Below are 23,419 nucleotides of genomic sequence, written 5' to 3'. Positions count from 1 at the left end.
AACAATTTTATCTATATTTCTTTAATTATAACAAAAGTAGAACAATGAATACCAAATGGAAAAAGATATCCAAAAAGGATGATGAAAATGTTTAGAAACAGAAATGACTAATTTAGCTGAAGGAATTAGCCAGGTGACATTAAAACACATTTGCAACTTATAATTGGTTATCAGTATAAATGAAATTTAGTAACTGAGTCCCAATTCACTATTAAAAGTTATCAAAATATTTTCAAAATGTTACATAAAAATTGACATCCATAAGTATTACATAAAGACCAAACAAAAAATCATATAAGAAAAATAAATAAGTGTATTCTGAAATAAAATACAAATCACACTTGTCATGCCAGATATATACTCCCTTATTCCTCACATATAATTGTGAGGATTCAGTAATTTGCACGTTCCAAGATAAGTGATGAAAATATATGTTGATGCAAATTTCTGCCATAAAAAGAAACTACTTTGTATCTTAAACAGTCCTACGATGAAACATCAGGACTCCAGTTTCACTAATAAAAACTTTATGAAGGCATACATTGCATTTGGTTTGACTCCTCAAATCATGGCTGAAAACTCTCAGCAAAGCATTCTAGGCTTTTTTTTTTTTTTTTTTTCTCACACCAATTGACCCAGAATATATTTTAAGAAATGTTTATTTTCTGTGCATATTTGTTTGAAAATTATAAATTCCTGAGCACTTTTTCTTCTTTCTCCTCATCACTATCCGTGACATTGACTTGCTGGATGCTGGAGGGAGTTGAGGTAGGCGCTGTTAAGACGTTCTCCAAGACTCCGATGTCCAGCTGAGGCATGGGGTTTAGGTATTCTTCCCCACTGTGGCTATGGCTATTATAGTAAGAGGTCCCATCCGTGCTCTCACAACTCTGAGAATCTTCACTGTGTGTGCGTTCATCTGGGTAGTCTCTGAAAGGATAGTCTCTGTTTAAAGCTGAAAACATAGCCTCATGTTTTTGGTACCTGTCTTCATAATAACCAAGGCATTCTGGCATTGAACTTGGAAAATTTCCATAGCCAAAGGGAGGCCGGCTGTAAGGGCACGTGCTGCAGCAGAAAGACAAAAAAGGAGTTAGATCATACCTTGCCTACACGTCGCCTTGCACACAGACTAACTGATCAGGTTTAACTGCATCTTGATTGGAGGCTGGAAAGTTCCCAAGGTAACTTTCTGCTACCACATCATATATTCACTTGCTCTTTTACTCCTGCTCAGCCCTAACGTGACATAAATGGCAAAGTAAGCTCGTGACTGACATACTCACTAGACTATTATCTGTTATAAGCCTTCGGCTTCTTTTTGACAGCCTTGATAAAGAAAAATTGCTTATCTGGGCCTTCTCTCATGATACCTGACACCATGGGAGGTTTTGGAAATGCAGGCACCTGTTGTGCTCTTTTGAAAACTGACACTTAGGAGGCAGGGCAACAATTGTCCTTATGAATATCTGAAACGAAGCTTCTGAAGGGAAAATGTGTAATGGGGTTGCACTCAAGAACTCTTGGGGAAGAAACCCTGAAACAGAGGATAACGACTTAACTTTTTAATTGACATTCAGTAATAAAGTAAATTATTAGATTTTACCAGAAAGATTTAGAACTGATATTAAATTGTGGTTTTTAAAGATCTTTTCTAAAAATATTTGTGGAGGGCAGGAATGTGAAGAATTGAAAATGTCATTATGATGATTTTTTTTTTAAAAGGCAAAAACACTGATAATTTTTTAAAAGGCAAATCTAAAAATCCTGACATTCAAATTCATGTATCAAAAAAAAACACAAAAAACTATTTTTTTCTTTTAAAGCATTACTTCTTCCTTTCAAATGCACGGTACAGAAACCAGTAGAAAGAGGTACATAGAAAAGTCCAAACAAGACTTCCCTGGGCTCATGGACTCCATCTAGCGACAGATAATGCAAACATGATTACTCTCATTAGCAAAACCCATGACAAGGTAGGTGTTTCATTTCATGCTTCCACATTAAAGAAAAAAGTCAATTTTGTTTCCTTCCCTTTAAAACCATAAGCCTGATCAACATACTAGACTATCATCTCAAACTCGTTTAAAATATGGTTATATTCAGTGGTTTGGTGTCTCACCCCCAAATCTCCAAGTGCTAGGGACCTTGACATGTTAAATACCACAAATATGAGGCAAAGTTTCTCAAACGTATCAGGTTCCCATTCCTACTGCCACATCCTCATTCAGGCATTTTTAATGTAATATCCATGTCCTGAACAACTGTGCTTCCGGTGACTATGACTTAGCTCCGGTACTTGTTCTACCTTCAGGTCTCTCCATGCACTGAATTTACAGGGGGTGCTCAAAGCTGCTCTTCCACCAAGCATTCACGTTCGGAAACAATTCAACCACTATTTTTTTTCTGGACTGAATGTAGGCAAGATACATTGAAAGGCTTGGTGGAAAATTTGTTAAAAAGGTCTGAAATCTAGGTATATGCTAGGCTTGTGGTAAAGTCTAAAATGCAAACATCACATGGCTATATTGGTGTATTAAAAAAACATTAGTGCTATATCCAGAGAACAAAAAAGATCAAATAAGACAAGGATAATCCTAGAAGGTTATATTGATGAAAATGATTAACTATAAAAGCATCATAGTGTAGTGGGGAAAGCATCAAATAGAATTATCATAATAATAATATTAGCCAGCAGGTAATAAGCATTTATTGTTTTCTAGATAGTGGCTGAGGAGTATATATGTTATCTTAAATATTCCTTAGAATCACTCTATGAAATAGATACTATAATACCTCCACTTTACCAATGAGGAAACGGAGCATTTAAGAGATTAAGCAACTTGCTCAAAGTCATATAATTAGTAAGTAGTAGAACAGAATCAGGCAATCTGACTCCAGAACTTGTTCTCCTACCCATCATGGAACACTGCCTGGGTACTAGTTCCGGCTGTGCCACTTACAAACCCAGTAATCTTAAGTAAATCTTAAGTTATTTGAGCCTTAGGGCCTCCTGATATAAAATGGGGATAATATTGCCTGTTCTGTCAACTTAAAAGGTTTGTCATAAGGAACTTGGGAAAGGATGTATATTGAGTACTTTGGAAACTAGAAACACTTTCAGTGTATGATTAGTTAGCCTTATAAGACATTACATTTAATAATGTATTGGTAAATACACACATACATGTACATTTTGCTTTAATTTTAAAAAAGAAAGACCGTAAAGGTAAAATGAAATCTAGTTAAAATGGTTACCTACAGGAGGAGAGAAGGATGAGGAAAGGAGAAAGGAAGGGAAGCTAGACTTCTCAAAGTGTACCCTGTATTATGGTTTAAAAGGCAAAAAAACTGATAATTTTTTTAAAAAGGCAAATCTAAAAATTTTGACTTTGAAGCCATATTAATATTTTATATTTATATTTTTAGAAAGTAATCTCTAAAAATTGACAGCAAATAAACCAAAATTTATATCAAGTTGTAGGTATCTTAAATACAGAGAAAAATTATTTCAAGGTCATTTAAATCTGATATTTTTATTGTACCTTCCTGGTAAGATACGACTTATGAAGAAAAAGAAAACAAATAAATCTTAAAATGTGTTTAGTAATTTTATTGTTATTGCAGCTTTAAATCTATTGATATTGTTTTGAAATACATTCTCTTCATGTATATATGTGTATATATATCAGAAAAAAAAAACGTTTGGTAGGGTAAAGCAAATAAGTTATAAATTTATTACCATTATGAACCAAGATATTTAGGGGAAAAGGATACTAGGCATATAAAATCAAAGAACTTCATTTGAAATTCTACAATATTATATTTATTCTGAAATAGCAATATAAACTCAAATTTTCTCACAAAATACATATTTTAATTGAAAAGACCTAGATACCCTGTTAATTCAGTAGCAATAGCATCCCTATTATTCAATTTGATATTTCTTAAATATCATTTTCAGTAAAAGAAGCTTAGTTATTTGGGTAAAATGCTTGATTTCAGTTCTGGTATAAATAAGGTACAAGATCAGTCTGGGACATATTGTGCTAGAGATCAAAAAAGCTATCAAATCAAAGATCAAGGACATAGGAGCAAAGGTATAGCCAACTGGACCTCCCCTCGCCCCCCCAAAAAAACCCAGAAAATTTGAGCATTAAAAGATACAATAAATAATGACTGCAAGGTATTAAAACATAACAAATATATAAAAACCCACTTGTTCATAACGATATTCCTAAAACAAAACAAGATTGATTGATTGATATATGGAAAGAATCAAGAGTTGATCTTTCCCTTCTGAATTTCAGAGTAATCAAATAGTTGATGAGGGAAAGTTTTTCTTCCTAAAAGAATTCCAGCTATTGAATGAAGGAATATCAAATCAAAAAATCACCATTTTGCAGTCTCATGGATCTAGGTAACAATCATTATAGCTACTAAAATAATTACGCTGGTATTTCTCAACCTTAGGCGACCATTAGAATTTCTTGGGGAAACTTGTAAGGAATACTGCTGCCTGGGTTCTAACCCCCAAAGGTTCTGATTTATTTGGTCAGATATCTTCAAGTGATACTACTGTATAGAAGAGGATTGAGAAGCACTGCTTTAGGTAGGGAAACTTATGATCAGATTGATAATACCTGAACCTAAAGATCATTCTAACATCACTCATGAAAAAGACTTTACGTACCTCTTGATGTGATATAATACAAAGTACAAAGCACCACCTATGAGATATCATTGCAAAATAAGAAAACCAAATTGAACCTGAATCTAATCCAGTTACAAGATCCAACTATCATTCTACAGGAAAAATGGGTGATAGGGAGACATGCTAAACAATACCCAATGATGTAATAAGCCAAATTCAGAATGTGAGTAATTTCTTGTTTCTTCAATAAATAACATATATTTTTTAAAAAGGTAAGTACTATTGTTGCATAAAAGAGGCTTAAGAGACATAATCACATTCAATGTGTACTCCTTGTTTGGATCTTGTTTTAGACAAACTGATTGTGAAAAGACAGTTCTGAGACAATGGAGGAAAATTAAACAATAAGGAATTATTAATTTTTTAGGTATAAAAACAGTAGGAGGTCATTCTTTAAAATACTTAACTCATAAATATACATACTAATGTATTTACAGGTAAAATTATATGATGTCTATAATTTGCTTTAAAATACTTAAGACACTTTCCCCAAAAAGGTAGGGGAAATGAATGAAGAAGAACCAAAATGTTGATTAACTGTTGAAGTTGGGTGATGGGTACATGTAGATTATTCTATCTGTTTTGCATATAAAAATTTCTATAACAAAATGGTAAATAAGGCAAAATAAAATATTATTTATGGCTTCTCTGACTTAGTAAGACGCATGTAAGCATGTAAGCTCCCTCCTTGTCTTTTCATGGCTTGATAGTTCATTTCTTTTTAGCACTGAATAATATTCCATTGTTTAGATGCACTATAGTTTATCTACTTACCTTATGAATAAAGCTGCTATAAACAGTCATATGCAAGATTTTGTGTAAACATAAGTTTCCAATTCATTTGAGTAAATACTAAGAAGAGTGATTGCTGGATCATATGGTAAGAGCATTCTTAGTTCTGAAAGAAACCACCAAACTGTCTTCCAAAGTGGTTGAACCATTGTGCATTTCCACCAGCAAAGAATTAGAGTTTCCTTTGCTCCATATCCTCATCAGCATTTAGTGTTGTCATTGTTTTGGATTTGGGCAATTCTGATACACATATATTTAAATTTGCAATTCCCTAATGATATATTATGTGGAGCATCGTTTCATATGCTTAATTTGCCATCTGTATATCTTCTTTGTGAGATCTCCATTCAAGTAATTTGTCCATTTTTAATCAGGTTGTTTGTTCATTTTCTTACTGTTGAGTTTTAAGAGTTCCTTATTTATAAATTTAGGATAACAGTCCTTGGTCAGATATATCTTTCACAAATATTGTCTCCCAATCTGTGGCTTGTTTTCTCATTCTTTGATACCACATTCTTTGATACTGTAGCTACGTTTGAAATCAGAAATTGTGAGTCTTCCAATTTTGTTCTCCTTTTTTAAGATTGTTTTAACTATTGTGGGTAACTTACAACTGCATATGGATTTTAGGATCAGCTTTTCCATTTCTGCAAAAAAAGCCATTGGGATTTTAAGAGAGATTGTATTGATTCTGTAAATCACTTTGAGAAGTATTGCCATCTTAACAATATTAGGTCTTCCAATGCATGAACGCGGACATCTTTCCATTTATTTAGATCTTCTTTAATTTCTTTCAGCAATGTTTTATAGTTTTCAGTTTACAAGCCTTGCAACTCCTTGGTTAGATTTATTCCTAAGTATTTTATTCTTTTTGATGCTATTGTAAATGAAATTGTTTTCTTAACAACCCTTTTGAATTTTGCCCATTGCTCATTGTTCATGTATAGAAATACAAGTGGGCATCCTTGTTTTGTTCCTAATCTTATAGGGGAAAGCTTTCTTTCTTCATCATTAAGTATGAATTTAAGTGTGGGATTTTGATAAATGTCCTTTATAATGTTGAGGAAGTTCCCTTCTTTTCCTAATTTGCTGAATGAGTTTGAAATTAGAAATTGATTTTTATCATGAAAAGGTGTTGGGTTTTATCAATCTTTTTCTGCATCAATTGAAATGATCCAATGATTTTGTTTCTTCATTCTGTTAATGAAGTCTGTTACGCTGGTTTTCAGATGTTGAACCACCCATCCATTCCTGGTGGTAAAACCAAATTGTTCTTGGTTTGTTTGTTTGTCTGTTTTCCTATCCTCGCCCGAGGACATCCTTCCATTTTTTATTCAGATAGAGTGGGAGGGAGAGAGAATGAAACATCAATGTGAAAGGGACACATTGAGTGGCTGCCTCCCGCACAACCCAACCAGGGCCGGGGACAAACTGCAACCAAAATATGCGCCCTTAGCGAGAACCGAACCTGGGTCTCTCTGGACTGCAGGCCAACGCTCTAACCATTGAGCCAAACCGGCCAGGACTTGTTCTTGGTTTTTAATCCTTTTACTATGCTGCTAGATTCAAAGTAGTAGTATTTTTTAAAGTATATTTTACATATATATTCATAAGATATATTGGTCTGCAATTTTCTTTGTTGTGATATATTTGGCTTTTGTAACAGAGTAATGTTGGCCTTAGAAGTGTACCCACTTACACTTTTTTTTTTCCTTATTGATTTTAGAGAGAAAAGAAGGAAGAGGGAGAGAGAGAGAGAAACATTGACGAGAGAGAACATCAATTGGCCGCCTCCTGCATGCCCACCCTGGGATCAGGCCCACAACCTGGGCACATGCCCTGACCAGGAATCAAACCAGCAACCTCTTGGTGCATGAGTCGACGCTCAATGTGCAACCACTGAGCCACACTGACTGGGCCACTTACACTTTTTATGAGTTTGAGAGCAATAATGTTAATTCCTCTTTAACTGTTTAGTAGAATTCAGCAGTGAAGCTATCTAGTTCAGGGATTTTCTTTTTTGATTACTGGTTGAATATCTTGATACAGGTCTATTCAGTTTTCTGTTTCTTCTTAAGTCAGTTTTGATAATTCACGTATTTGTCCATTTCATCTATGTTACCTAACAGTGTACAATTATTCATTCATTTTTATTCCTGTAAGGTCAAAGTAATATAACCAACTTTATATCTGATTTTCATATTTTTGTCTTTTTTTTCTTAGTCTAGCTAAAGGTTTTGCAAATTTTGTTGATCTTTTCAAAAGACTAACTTTTGTTGACTTTTCTCTATTTCATTAAATTCTCTATTGTTTTTCTATTTTTATTTCATTTATCTCTAATCATTATTATTTCCTTCCTTCTGCTAGCTTCGTATTTTCTTTGCTCTTCTTTTTTCTGTTCCTTAAGGTGTAAAGTTAGGTTGTTGATTTGAGATCTTTCTTTTTAAATATAGGCCATCACAGCTATAAACTTCTCTATCAGCACTGCTTTCACTATAAACTCCCGTAAGTTGTTATATGTTGTATTTTCATTTTCATTCACCTCAAAAGTATTTTCTAATTTCCTTCAAGATGTGTTATTTGATCACTGGTTGCTTATGTTGTTTAATTTCCACATATATTTTTATTTTCCAGTTTTCTTCCTGTTATTGATTACTAGTTTCATTCCATCATAATTGGAGAAGAAACTCTGTATGATTTCAGTCTTCTAAAGTTTTTGAGACTTATTGTGTGATCTAACATATGGTCTATCTTACAGAATATATCATGTGCACTTGAGAAGAATCTATATTTTTTTGTTGGATGGAGTACATTATATGTATATATTTAGAACTAGTTGGTTTACAGTGTTGTACAGTCTTTTATTTGCTTACTGATGTTCATCCCATCTTTGGATGTGTGGTCTTCTATCCATTATTTAGAGTTAAGTATTCACAGATAACATTGAAAAACTAAAACAAGATAAGGATTCCCACTCTTGCCACTTTTATTCAACATAGTATTAGAAGTCCTAGCCAAAGCAATTAGGCAAGAAAAAGACATCCAAATTGGAGAGAAGTAAAACTGTCTCTATTAGTTAGGTGATGACATATTATACACAGAAAACCCCAAAGACTCCACCAAAAAAACTGTTAAAACTAATCAATGAATTCAATACATTTGCAGGATACACAATCAATATACAAAAATCAGTTGTGTTTCTATGTACTAACAACAAACTAAGAGAAAAATTAAGAAAACAATCCCATTTACAATTGCATCAAAAAGGATAAATACCTAAGAATAAATTCAACCAAGGAGGTAAAAGACCTATACACAGAAAACTATTAAAGAAATGGAAGAAAACACAGATAAATGGACAAATATTCCATGTTAATAGATTGAAATAAATAATATTGCAAAATTTCCACATTATCCAAAGAAATCTACGGATTCAATGCAATGACTATCAAAGTTCCAATGGCATTTTTTCAGAGATATAGAACAAACCATTCTAAAATTTGTATGTAACCACAAAAGATCCCAAATAGTCAAAGCAATCTTGAGAAAGAACAAATCTGAAGGCATTAGACTGATTTCAAACTATATTACAAAGCTACATTAATCAAAACAGTATGGTATTGGCATGAAAACAGACACATAGGTCAATGGAATAAAACATAGCCCAGATATAAGCCCACATGTATATGACCAATTAATTTATAACAAAGAAGCCAAGAATATATAGGGGGAAATAATATCTTCAATAAATGGAAAACTAGATTGTCACATGCAAAAGAATGAAACTGAACCCCTTTATTATACCATAAGACCAACTCAAAATGGATTAAAGACTTGAACATAAGACCATGAACAAAAGAACATAAAACTCTAAGAAGAAAACATAGGCAGTAAGCTTCTTCACATAGGCCTTGGCGATGATATTTTAGATTTGACACCAATAGCACAAATAAGCACCTGGACTATATCAAACTAAAACGCTTCCACACAGAGAAGGAAATGATGAGTTCAGCTAGATATTAAATTGTTCATGTTTAAATTTAACTTTTCTAGATAATTACAGTAGAAAGTATTCCATGTTAGCTAAGTCAGTCATATTTGTTCAGGGTCTTTAAGTTCCCTCCTCAATAAGATTTAGGGGAAACACTGTATATGTCTGTAGATGTGCATTATTATGGGAAGTAGGTCCACAACTTCAATCAAATTCTTAAATAGGCCTACAACTCAAACAAAGGTAAAGAATAATTGCTTTTAACTTTTGATATGTTACCTAAAATTTTACAGTTAAGATGCTATATAGTTTCACAAATCTGGGAATTCTTTGGGCTTATCTTCTCTTATATGCTTATGTATGTATGTATGTGTATACATTATATATACATAAATATATTTTTTCTGTAAATTTCAAACTAAACAACTCCCACGTCTTTCATATCCTTTCTGTATACATAATTTTAACAGACTTTTAAACACACGTATTTACTCAATGGCCAACAGAATAAAGATCCTAGATATCTCTGTTTATAAAAGTATAAATACTGCAAAGAGGAGAAACAAAAGGAGAAAGGGTGGGTGGGGGGAGAGAAGAACCAACCTAAGAAATTATTGTAGTACAGAAAGACAATGTTCCAATCAACATAGTATGAAGATGGTTAAGGTTTGAAAGAAAAGCCCTGGCCGGTTTGGCTCAGCGGTTAGAGTGTCGGCCTGTGGTCCAGAGAGACCCGGGTTTGGTTCCCACTAAGGGCACATACCTCGGTTGCAGTTTGTCCCCGGCCCTGGTTGGGTTGTGCGGGTGGCAACCACTCAATGTGTCCCTTTCACATCGATGTTTCTCTCTCTCTCTCTCCCTCCCTCCCACTCTTTCTGAACAAAAAAAATGGAAAAAAATGTCCTTGGGTGAGGATAAAAAAAAAAAAAAAGATTTGAAAGAAAGATGTTAGCTCTCAGAGCTAGGGATCAGCACTTCTGAGTCCAGCTGTTTTATAAAATGACTCCTTGATTAAACTGGCTAATCTCTTTGATTTTTACTCTAGATATAAAGGGAAAAATGGACTGCCTGAAAAATATGTATATTTGATGTATATTTATATAGTATATGAAACGGTATTTCAATTATGATATTAAAATGATGGAATGATTCCACACATGAATGGATTAGATTAGGGGAGAATATTCTTTATAGAAGATTCTGTTATCAGCTGAGAAAACAGACAATAGGAAAACTGAGAGAGAATCAATTAATTTGTTATTTAGCCAAGCTGAATTTTACTGAAATATACTATCTAAACAAGCATAAACAATATTATCCATTTCCTTGGGGAAATTATCATCATATACATACAGGTAGAAGTTAGAAAAGCAATCAAACAATATTATAATTTATAAGCCTGGTCTTGTGTTTTGGAAAACTATAAGCAGCTTAATATTTTTAGCTGACATACTGCTTTCACATTCTTAAATGAAATAGAATTCAGTATTATACTACTAATTCACTTCATTTGGTTCCTCCAATAGCATCATTATTTAAATTAGCAATATGGCATTAAGAATAAAGATATTTTCTGTCTTCTAAGGTCTTACTTTCCAGAGCTTCCTCTTACAATGTTCTTTAAATTATCAGATATTTTGCACATTAACAGCCAACTCCTATGAGCCTTGTCATGAGTAAGAAAGATAAACTTCCTATGATTTTATCTTTACTATATAAGGAAACATTACCCACCCAGAAGTCCACTTGACTACATGAGTTTTCCATTCAGAAGTACATATTTTCACTATGAATCTTTGCTAGCAACTAACAGCTGCAAATCAAGAAGAGCCATTAAATTGAGAAGCCTTACTAATATAATAAAAACAACAAACATGGAATTAAAAATCAGACAGACAAACTAAGTTTGACTACTGACTCTGCCATTGACTAGTTGTGTGACCTTAACAAAGATATTTATCATCTGATAATTTATCTGAAAAACTGGGGAGTATTATGCCCAAGTAAGAATTACATGTAAAAATGCCTAGCTCTCAAAATGCTAAAAAGAAAACAACAAAAGAGTGTGCACAGCCTCTGCTAGATGCCTGTTTTCCTCCTTTCCTGTGAGTACACTGGTCTAAGTCTTTACTGTATTACAAAATAAATTGTGTAACAAATAAAATTTCTGCAGTTTTAGTTTGTGGACCTTGAAATTCTAAGACTGATCTCAAACCTGCTCATTTATTAAATTCCAGCTATATCCTTAGCCCTCTTTTATATCTAGAAAACAATGTAAAATTCTCTAAAATTCCTATAAAATATCCAATTCTGGCAGGTAGCAATGAGGAGAAACTATCAACCCCTGGCCTTAGTAGACTCTAAGATTTGATTCCTGTAACTAAAAGTCACTGAAAGCTGCTAAAGACCAAAAGAACCTACAGGAAAAGCAAAACAAACTTCAGGTAGCAAAATCTCCCTTTGTCCTGATCTGATCCCCTAGTTCCACTTTCTCCCAGTTTGGGCTAAGTATGGACTTGAAAGCAAGCAATCCCATTATGAATTGAAGCAATGTAATACTGTATACACTTCAAAATTTCTTTCCTTGAGGCACTGGTATACCTACGTGGGGAGCAGTTTTACTTTCTGAAGTAACAATAGAAGACTGGTGGCAGACACACAATACTCCAATCTCAACAGAAACTGTCTACACACTTAACAGTAATGGAAAATTAGAGCTTAATACCTCCCTAATTAGAATGTTGACAAGGGAGTTAAATTCTATCACTACAAAATGAAAAGTGACAAATTTGTTTTCGCTAGATAATTCCCTATGATAATGAGTTCCTTGGCTGGTAATTTATATGGGAAATTTGGGAGTTAAAAGGGGCACTGAGAGGGAGTGTAACTCTGGACACATCGTCTAACCTCTCAGACCAAGTGTTCTCTATAACCTTGCTATTCAAAAGTGTGTTCCACAAACCAGCAGAAATGGTATCACTTGGGAGCTGTTTAGAAATGCAGAATATCAGGCCTACTATATCCTGTTATAGAATACTATCATATACCAGTACCTACGGACTCAGAATCCACATTTTAACAATATCACATGTAATTCATACACATATAAAATTTGAGAAACACAGCTCTATACAATAAGGGGGATTGACTAAATGATCTCAAGGTCCCTTATAACTAATTTCTCATGAAAAATCAGATCTGGCAACATTGGCACCCATATTTCACGTGGAAACAGTAAGCTGGAGCTAAACAACAGTTACCCCGTTAGACGGGGCATGTACTCTCTTTGACTCCCCGAGTCCTCATCCAGCCTCCTTCACGCATTTATGTTAACTGCTTGGCCCTTGTTCAGTCTCTAATCTAAATTAGATTCTATGCAGAATTGAGGAAGTCCCATTTTCCATAAAAACAGATGCCATCGGAAGTAAAAATTCATTAGATGCATGTATATTTAGGTGAAGGAAATAAGTGTTCATTTACCTTGATGGGAAGTAGTGAGGTCCAGGTAGGAAGTAAGGATGATGAAAAGAGAATCGCGGTGGTGTCCCAAACAGTGTGGCTGGATGGCCAAGGGGAGGGGTCTGGTAGACATGTGAGTGTGGAAGAGGAGGAGCCTGGGGAATTGGAGCACTTCTGGGACAAGTGGAAACGCTGGGATACTCCTTGGGAGGCTGGATGGTCGAGGGTGCAAATCTGGCATGGGCAGTACTTGGACTAGTTGGAATCCTGTTGGTGCTCTCCGGAGAGACAGGTGTGGGTCTCTTTACAGTGTGATTGGCTCCAGAATGCAGCTGATGAGTGTCCGTTTGGGAGGGCCCAGCAAAGCGCTGGGGTGAGAGTGCTGGGCGGAGGGGCAGACTTGGAGCCTGGACGGCCACCTGGGCAGTACTGGAGACAGTGGGCTGAAAAAGTGTGATGGGGCTTAGGCGCTGGACTGCAGGTGTGGGCAGCTGGATGGCAGGTGGAGCTTCACCTTCAGAAATAAAAAGAGCATAGGTCAGGCATTAATTGAGTCACTCCACATTCTTCTTTTTTCAGTTTAATTTAATAAAATGTACAACCAGAAGCCTTCAGTAGCTACCACCTTACCTAACTGCATTACCATATCTAACCACTGTATTTCCTTTATAGCATTTTGAACAAACTGAAGTCATCTTGTTCACTTATTTTATATTTTTTGGTTTCTCTTTCTCACCTAGATTCTAAGTGCCATGAGAGGAGAGACCTTTTCTGTTTTGTTCACTGCTATTATCTCCAGGGCTCCAAATTCTGCTTGACATTGAATAAGCGCTTAATATTTTTTTATGAATTTGAATGATGGAATACAAGACAAATACACACAATGCTGGTATGTATGTGTAAATGTTTCTAAAAGAAATGAAACTACAGACAGTGGTTACTTCTAAGGAGTGGTCATCTGGGAGAGGAGGCAGGACAGTAGAGCAATATTATCTAAATATATTTATTTTATTTTTCATATTAATAGAGGTTTCAGTGTAGTGGCATGGGTCATTTTTATTTTATTTTGTATATTTCTGTATACTAAACTAAATTATAAATGACATTTAATTTTTTAACTCTAAAAAAACCTAAGAAACAATTAATAAAATTATTTCATTTTATTGTATTCAATGTGAATACAGCAGGAAATTCCCAAGTGAGAACAGGACTTGCCACACAGGTCAATTTGTGACAGATATAAAAGGAATATCATTGCAGCAGGGCATGACGGATATGGCAGAATTTTTAAAGACAGGTAAAATAACTCTGTATTTGATCTTTCTGCTCCTGAAGAAGCAAAGACTGCTGATTGAGCTACTAAATTATCCAAACAACATCCTTAACCTAAATCTAACTAATCTTTTCCAAAGAAACATAGAAAGAAGTCATAGCAATAGTCATGCTCTGGTTCATTCCAATGCAGTTAGTATAGAAGACAGACTCAATGGTTAGAAATGTCTCTGTCAGAGGCTCAAAGGAATGTGGATCTCCTCTCAGCCTTGACCAGTAAGAACTTTCCCTCCTTCCTTTTCTCCAGATAAGGCAGATAATACCCATCTTGAACCTGGAGGTGGAGAATTAAGGGATATATTCATCTGTTTCAAGATTGCCTCTGACTCAGTGAAGTAGAGGCAACACAAAACCAGGGTATAAATAAAACTGTCCTGATTCTCAGTTGATGGGGTTACATGGCCACAGGCCTTAGTCAAGCCTTTCCTGACTAATCAAGAATAAAGTAATTTCTCTCCTCCTTGTTCCCTCAGAACCTGTAAATCTATCCTTTATTAGAAAATATTATAAATCTTTATTACATATCTCCCACCCCAACCACAATCATGAAACTGGGAGTTTGAGAGCAGAAACTGTTTTATTTATGTTTATGTCTCCACTCTCTAGCACCGAACCTGGTTCATAATAGCTAAGAAAGGTATGACTTGATGAAAGAACAAACTAACAAGTGGGCCTGTAGATGCTAGCATTTCTATCACTGATCTGGTATAAAGTCTAAATCTCCTCTAAACAACTATGAAACTAGGCTGACATAAAATCTCTCAAAGTTATATTAATTGAATTATCACTGCATTCAAGACATCAGCTCCTAAAAGCTACCTTTGATTCAGATTTCTTTTCTCTGTACCCATTACAAAAAGCTCTTAGTCCTCCATAAAGTAGAACAGTTTAGGCAAAGAAAAGATTAAAAAGTACCTGTACAGACCACTGCTTTTATCTCAGTTACTGAAGAAGGAAGGGACTCATCTTTTAGCTGGTAACAAATGTTCTTTTCTACCAAAGGCATTTCTATAACAGAATGGGTACCAATGAGACATGGGATGTTAGATCACTCATTTACATCAACAAATATTCACTAAGTAACTAACATGTGCCAGGTTCTATTTTGGTCTCAGGTAAAACATTACATAGATAGGGAGTTATATGGAAGTATAATGTAGATGTCCTATATGTCAAATTTCAGGTTGCTAAGTATGAGGAAGTTAACGTCTGCAACATCCAGTAATCTCTAATAAACTGTCAGTGAATAGAAAAGACTTATAGAAAAGACAGAACTCTAATTATAGAACTGTAGATAAGATATGAAAAAGACTAGCCGGTCACCTGTTTTCTCATCTTCTAGCACAAACTAGATTACATTTCCCAGCCTCCCTTGCAGTTAGGAGTGGCCATGTGCTTAAGGGCCACCCAAAGGAATGTTAGTGGAAGTGATGTGCATCACCTCTGAGACTGGCTTATAAAAAAAGCTCTCTCACATCTGTACACCTAAAAAAACACAATGTTATATGTCAGTTACATCTCAATAAAAAATAAAGATTCTCACTCATGATTCCCCATGCTCTTTCCCTTCTGCAGGTTCATGTATACTATGTACAGTGGCCTTGGATGCCACATATTAATGAAGGCAGAATTACAGGGTAGAAGAAGCCTGAGTCCCTAAACCACCCCTTGGAAAAGAGCTATCTACCAACCAGAAATACCCATTTTGTACTATACATGAATAAAAAATAGACCATAATTGTGTTTAAACCATTATGCTTTTGGTGCTTGTGAAAACAGCTAGCATTATCTAATCACTACATGAGGCAAAGAGATGAATTTTAGATCTATAGCACAGTATAAGGACAAAATAAAAATTTAAATTAATAGTTTTCAATAATCCTTGCAAATCTCCTGCTACCCACTCCCAAAGAAGAAGAGTCCAGTCCTGGCCGGTTTGGCTCAGCAGTTAGAGCGTTGGCCTGCGGTCCGGAGGGACCTGGGTTCGATTCCTGCTAAGGGCATGTACCTCGGTTGCAGTTTGTCCCCGGCCCTGGTTAGGTCGTGTGGGTGGCAGCCACTCAGTGTATCCCTTTCACATCGATGTTTCTCTCTCTCTCTCCCTCCCACTCTATCTGAACAAAAAAATGGGAAAATGTCCTGGAGTGAGGATAATAAAAAAAAGAAGAAGAAGAAGAAGAAGAAGAGTCCATTGCCTGTGCGGAATGGATGAGTGATGCAACTAGGCTTTTGTTGTGTGACTGGGATGAACAGGGAAGGACTGAAGAATGACAGAAACTGAGGACAGACTAAATTTCTCCACAAGAAAAAGATGCATGGAGGTTAGTAAGAAGGAGAGGAGGACCAGAGTGTGGCTGTGGAGAAACAGAAGTAGAGAGAGGAGAGGAGAGAGAGTAAGAGATGAAGATATAGTGACAAAGATGGGGAATGGAGAACTGGAAAGAATAGTTAGGCAACTGCCAAGGAAAGCAGGACTTTGGGAGAGACAAAGGAAGTAAGGAGCCCTGGAAGACTCACTATATATTGAACCATGTGATTCCTCCTTCCCTACCCTCTCAAGAAAACCCATTCAAGGAATTTTCAAGCCAAATAATGTGTTTTTTGTGGACATACACTTTGCTGGAATGGATTTATGGCAGGGACAAGACCAGATTTTTTTGGATTACAGTCTTATGGACATAACACTCGGCTAGAATGGATTTATGGCAGGGATGAGACCAGATTTTTTAGATGAGTAGAAAATAGAGGCCCTGGCCAGTTTGGCTCAGCAGTTGGAGCGTCTGTGGACCAGAGTGTCCCGGTTTGGTTCCCACTAGGGGCACAAACCAAAAAAAAAAGAAAAGAAAATAGATTATCTTCCATTGTTTTTCTAGAGCAACAAGACAACAGTCTTAACAGATCAGTCATCATTACTAAATTCCAGGACAGAGTGCCTCATAGCCCATTAGTAAGGCATTCTTTTATGCTGGTAGTAAAATGCACTCCTATTTCCCACTGAATTACCTGTCATTTCCTGCATTATCTGCCTCATCTAGGGGCTCATCCTGGTTTGCTAAAAAGGTCTGAGGTTTTACACATGGTATATTTGCTACTCTGACAAACCAAGTTCTTTGACATCTATTGAAAATTTTCCTTCTCTGATTTAATGTTTTTACTTTATCCATTTCCCCCTTAAAATTATTTTTCTAAATCCGTAAGCTAACAGAAACAAAATTTAAACTTGAGTTAAAATTTTCACACAGCTATTTAAAAATTCATAATCTACAGTAAAACCAACTCACCAACTGGATGAATGATGGTGTTCTGTAGGCTGGGAATTACCACAGAGTAGGCAGGTGAGCGGTAAGGATAAATTGTTGTAGGATTTGTAGATGTGATATTCTGTGTGGTACCAGAAAATACATTGGAAACACTTAGAGGGAAGCGTTTTCGCTTCCCTGGCCGAGGCTGATAAACCCAACCTATAGAAGAAGATAAACTATTTTTAATTTGAACATATAAACCCTATTTAGCCTTTAAATAGTTCTTTGCATACAGGGTGGGGCAAAAGTGGTTTACAGTTGTTAGTGTGAAAAATAATAATAAATAGTAATTCAAGAATAAACTTTCATGTACTCACAACTGTAAACCTACTTTTGCTCCACCCTGTATTAAAAGTCCATAACACTTCTAAGTTTTAAAAAAAGTTATAGTCTAAAGTATCTTTCTTTTCCTGCTTTATGATATTATTTCTATGCATTTTAGCATATATATCCATTTAGCTTCTAACTAGTGGCCAATGCTGTAACCCATAATTAAAAGGAAAAGCAAAGTCAAATGTTTTATACCCCCAAATATATTGAATCGTAGTAATACTAATCAACATTAAAGACATTGAGTTTGACTCTCAAAGCTTTTCCTGTATCTATAAAACAATGCCCCAGAAGGACAATATTTGTCTCCTCCTGTTTCATTACTTTCTGTAAGATACAACTGTCTATATCTTACACTGAAATGGTCTCCAATGAGCAATGACTATTTTTATGCCTAGTTTAGGAAGAGTAACTCACCTAGACTCAGCAGTCTCCAAGTGCACAAACAACTAATTTCCTTCCAAAGTCAGAAGAGTGGAGTTTGGCAGTTATAGCCACAGGTAAGCAGGAGACGTTCTGGTTCCCTATAATCACTGCCTCTGACTCCCCGCCCCCAGAACCTTATATTTGAGAAAAAATAATTCTTTTTCTACCATGCACAGTCATGATGGCTGCTATATACTGTACATTTACCCAAGCTTAACCTAACTGACCTCACTGCTAGGAAAGAAATCAGAATTCATTTCAAATTATATCATGGTGAGGATAAATCTATCAGAAGGCAGGACTATGTTCTGATAACAATATAATATTAAAATAAAGCATGATGTTAATCCCTGCATTCTCGTTGTCTTTAAGTATGCACACATTTTTTCCTATTGCTGTAATTTTACAAACTTTGTTTTCTAGTATGTTTATAAAATTATAGCCTAGATCTTGGAGCTTTTACCTTCATAATTTTATACAATACATTGAATCAAAACCACAGTAAAACTAAGTCCCCTAGTTTGCATTAGTTAGCAAATAAGAGACCAGATAGCTCTCTAATTGGTTCTGTTTAAGGAAACTTATCAATTCAATCATTAGTATAATATTAGCCATTGTTCTTTATTGTACATATCAGGTTAGAAAAAAACATTACACATTTTGTCTTTCAACCTCAGCCCAACCTAATCTTTACTAAATAAATTAATTTTTTAAAATTAGCTTTGTTCATTTGATTACCAGGAAATTCCTCTCTGTGCTTTTCTTTAATCTTTTGAGCTTCATCATAATAAGGTTTCTTTTGTTCTTCACTAAGTTTATTCCACTCTAACCCGAGCTGGACACTGATTTCTGCATTGTTGGCTGCTGGGTTAGCTTTGGCTAGTGCTGGCCGGTGGATCCTTGCCCAAACCATAAACGCATTCATGGGTCGCTTCACATGACCATTTCTGTCCTTACTGAAGGGAGTATCTGGTATTCCTACATGATAAAAATTGAGACTAAATTAACATTAAACACACACACACACACACACACTTTTAAAGTGAAATGCACCTCCATTTATATTTATTTTTTTAAATATCTGGAGAAAATATACACTTGAATATAGCCAAAGAACTGCCAGTGTTCTAGAACTCCTTATTACCCCCGAACTCAGCATTCTAAACTGTAGTTGAGAATGACTCTTTTCCTCAAAATAACAATATTGTTTAAGATATTGTGGAATGATGTTGAAGATAGTAACCTGCTGGCTTATTTATTTTTGTTTTTTTTAGTTTTATCAATACCTGTCACAATCATTAATTTTTAGTTTATTTCCCATTAAAAATATTCTGTTAATGGGGAACGAGAACTGTAACTTATTGCCCTGGCTGATGTAGCTCAGTTAGTTGGGCGTTGTCCTGTGCACCGAAAGTTTGTTGGTTCTATTCCCAGTCAGGGCACATGCCTGGGTTTTGGGCTCCACCCTGGTAGGGGGAGAGCAGGAGGCAGCTGACTGACGTTTTGTTCTCACATCAATGTTTCTCTCTCTCTCTCCCTCTCTCTCTCTCTCTCTCTCTCCTTTCCTCTCTCTCTAAAAATCTTTTTAAATAAGAATTGCATTTAAAAAAAAGAACGATGATTTATTGATGATGACGTCAGCATTAGGTAGGTGTTTGAAGAAACGTTTAAAGGAACTTATTTACATGCTGCTATAGTGCCCACTCAAGCAAAATATTTATAATATTATAATACTATATTCGTTATATTTCATCATGAAGATGAAGCTCTTGCCAAAATGAGTCAGCAACACTAGTCCCATGTCCTAGGAGAAAAATAAATGACTTCTTAAGAGTCACAGAACCAGCTGAAATTACAATAAAGTACGTTGACTAAATTCACTTATATAATTTTTCAAAAATTACTGTCTATAAACTTCTATTGTTTTTCTTTTAGGGTTACTTGATATTTTTTTAAAAAATTTAAATGCTCAAAGGATTAAATAAGTATTATAAAAGAAGCTCACCCTTTCTTTCCTTCAGAAAAAAGAAAAACGTTTAAAAACTACTGAACATAAAAGCAAGATGAAGTGAGAATCAATAAAGAAAATAAAAACAATATAAAAGTTGATGAAAACATGAAGATTAACATGACGTCCCATGACATTAATTGGCATAGTGCTTTGTCTGAATTAAACCATAGAATAAGAATTTTTAAAACTATGTTTGGAAACAATGGATAGAATAAATACTATACTTGTAGTTAAATACTTGTAGTTGTTATCACTGTAACTATAGTAATTTCTTTGAACCCAATTTTTCTAGCTTATTCTACTTTCATTCTCCAAGTTTCTCTAAATTCTTAGCTTTTATATTAAAATGTTACCTTTAATCATGTACTGTTCTCTCTCACAAAAAAATGTTTTCTATTCATTTTTAAAGAAGAAAAATCACCTCTAAATTCAGTAAAACTTTCCTGTTTTATAATAAGCATTTTTTTCATCAAAACCCATTTGTTCTGCTTCTCGATACATGTAAAAATAGTTACTATACTTTAAAATGTTATCTGTAGCATATAAACCAAGGGCTTTGTATTATATAGCAAAAATATTTCTATTTTTGTGTGTAAACAGTCACATAGAAATCTCAACTTCATTGGGCCTTAAAATAGATATTTTTGAAAATGTTTGATAATCTCGAACGTGTTAGTGTATTTTACTGGTATACGTACAAGTCAATCAGAAGTGATACCTGTGCAGACTTTGCCCTGAAAAGAATCAGTTCCATGATTTTATTTTTCTAGTTTAGGCTTCTGAACTGCTGACATGTCAGCTATGGGGCAACAAAGACGAAATCTGAAAACCAGATTCCCCTGCCGTCTAATACCTGCATCTGAGGGAAGTACGGTGAGCGGGACATCTTTGGTTTCAATTTTTACAGAAGGCTCCAGTAAGGATTGCATTTTAATGGGCACTGGTGTCAAGGGAACCTTGGTCAATCGTATCAGCTCTGAAGCTGGAGGTCCCTGAAATTGGATCTGGGCCCCAGGGGAGACGGTGTGGAGAGTCAAAGGGATCCTGAGGTCTTGCTGGTGTGTCCCAAAGGCGCTGGACTGGGCCAAGACCACCTCCTTGCTGCCATGGACCAGCCCATTAGACGCAGGCTCCCGGTCGAATCTGCAGTCCTCGCGGAGTCTCTCGGGCTCTTCGGTTTTGATGATTCCTTCTCTGACGGCCATCAAGCTTTTGCCTTCCCCGCCTTTCTCTGAGTCCCGCATGACCTCCTCCGCCTCCAACTTGCCCTTCTTCTGCTCCCCTCGGTGACTCTCCAGGGCCGACCCAGGGCCTTCCACCTTGGCCATCCTGGAGGCCCTCGGGCTCGCCTCGACAGCTCTCCGAGGCCCCACCGAGGGATCCAAACTGGACCCCAGCTCCTGCTTCTCCTCCTTGATCTGCAGCGCCCGGGTCGGCACCGGCTGCAACTCGGGCCTGCAGGGGGCGCCCTCGGATGTGGGCGGTGGCGGCGGCGGCAGCAGCAGCAGCTCGGGCCTCAGTTGCAACAGCCGCGCTTGCGCGGGCGAGGTGGCGGCGTCTTCGTCCCTGGCCTGAGGCAGTGGTGGCCCTGGCGGGAGCAGCAGCACCTGCTCCGGCTTCACCTGTAGCAGCCGCCGTGCCGAGGGCTGTACGCCCGACGCCGGTACCTCCCCGCACGGCGAGGCCACGGTCGCAATGGCGGCCGCGCACGGGGCTGGGGGCGACGGAGGGGGCTCCGCGGCCGCTGCCCGAAAGGGGGTGCCCTCGACCGGCAGCTGGGGCGGAGCGGGGCGCAGTGGACGCGGCGGGGTCGCCCGCGGCAGTTGGCGTGGCTGAGGCGGCGGTTCTGGCCTGGCTCTCTCCATGGGCGCAGGGGAACGCCCCGGACGGGTCCCGGGCCGGATTGTGAGCTCAGCCGTTTGTTGGCGACCTTCCCCCTCCCTCTTTCGGTTAAGACCCTTCCAAGGCCTTTGCTACCCAGAACCCTACGCGGTTCAAAAAGCAGACCTCTGTGTGGCCTCGCCCAATCACAAGCGTCCCCGCAGCTCCGTACCGCCAATCACAGGCGCGTTCTCCGGCCCCTCCCGCCCTCCACTCTCGCCTTGTGAGGAGCCCTCGAATCACCCGCGATGGCGGTGGCCGCGGCACGTGCTGCCCATTTTCCCCATTTTTCTCTGACTCTCCCTTTCTCCCGGAGTTCTCTTGTGGCCGTTGTCCTTAGTTACCCCTCCCCCGCCCAGAGCGCCCGACAATGGTGTTGCCCAGGAAACTGTGGTTCTGCGCTACTGACATCCAGGTGATAAACTCGCATGAATCCCTTACGTGGTCTGGGGAACCCAGCCTTGTACGTGCGGTTTGTTTGCGCTGCCAGGATACACGAGAGACCCTGGGGATCATGGGGCCTTTGAATCTGTGCCAAGAAGAAAAGGGGGAAATTTTGCAACTTCTCAATAACCCCATTTGATTTCCTTGCTGGGGAGGGTGTTCGACTTGGTGCGATTGTTCTAGTTAAGCTTTCATCAGCAGTCCTGTGAGCCCAACTTGCACAGTACATCTCAAATTCATCCACTTGGTTCGGTTTCCTCGCCATGGCTCTGTTCCAAGGTTCCATCCTCTTACACCTGGATACTGCTGTAGCCCTGTAAAGTCTCCCAGCTTTTCACTCTTGTGCCCTACACTTCAGCTGCCCTGGATCTTACAAATATACAAATCTAATTCTGTCACATCCCACTCTCCTAAATCTTTCCATGGCTCCACATTGGCCACCTGATAAAGGTCTAAAGTATTTGACAAAGTCTGTAGAGCCCCAAATAACTTGGGCTCTAGCACTACTATTAGCCACCATTGTAGCCTTGGCCCTGTGGCGTCCAGCCACACAGGCTTCTCATCATTCTCTCTCCCACCTCAAAGGCCTTTGGATATGTCCCCAGTGCTGGTCCACCCTTAACTCCTTCAGGTGATCTTTCATATTGAGCGCAACTGGCACATCCTCAGAGAAGTATTCTCTGACTCTGAAAATCAGGTCAAATCTCCTTTATGTAGTCATACTTCCATCACTTCTT

General features: G+C 37.2%; 1 protein-coding gene across 2 annotated transcripts; it reads right to left on the bottom strand.

Annotated features, from left to right (window-relative positions):
- SOX30 (SRY-box transcription factor 30) lies at positions 1–22,520 on the bottom strand. Of its 2 annotated transcripts, XM_036241405.1 has the most exons (5): positions 21,211–22,520; positions 19,085–19,324; positions 17,570–17,749; positions 12,978–13,470; positions 1–1,068 (listed from the first exon to the last, which is right to left on the bottom strand). In XM_036241405.1, the coding sequence occupies exons 1-5, from the start codon at positions 22,220–22,222 to the stop codon at positions 687–689; spliced, it is 2,307 nt and encodes a 768-aa protein (XP_036097298.1). In that variant the 5' UTR covers positions 22,223–22,520; the 3' UTR covers positions 1–686. The 2 variants fall into 2 exon arrangements, with proteins under 2 accessions (XP_036097298.1, XP_036097299.1); XM_036241406.1 differs by lacking the exon at positions 12,978–13,470 and having other exon boundaries at positions 950–1,068; positions 21,211–22,222.
- Positions 22,521–23,419: the final 899 nt, after the last annotated feature.

The sequence above is a fragment of the Molossus molossus genome, unplaced genomic scaffold, assembly GCF_014108415.1.
Source record: "Molossus molossus isolate mMolMol1 unplaced genomic scaffold, mMolMol1.p scaffold_m16_p_4, whole genome shotgun sequence".
NCBI lineage: Eukaryota > Metazoa > Chordata > Mammalia > Chiroptera > Molossidae > Molossus > Molossus molossus.
Note: the sequence above shows the minus strand (reverse complement) of the source record. Positions and strands in the feature narration are given on the sequence as shown.

Coding starts and splice junctions, on each gene's coding strand:
- SOX30 (XM_036241405.1), bottom strand. CDS start 22,222: ATGGAGAGAGCCAGGCCAGAACCGCCGCCTCAGCCACGCCAACTGCCG. Junction 19,325..21,210: donor CGTACTTCCCTCAGATGCAG/GTATTAGACGGC, acceptor TTTATCATGTAG/GAATACCAGATACTCCCTTC. Junction 1,069..12,977: donor CCTCACTACTTCCCATCAAG/GTAAATGAACAC, acceptor TTTCTGCTGCAG/CACGTGCCCTTACAGCCGGC.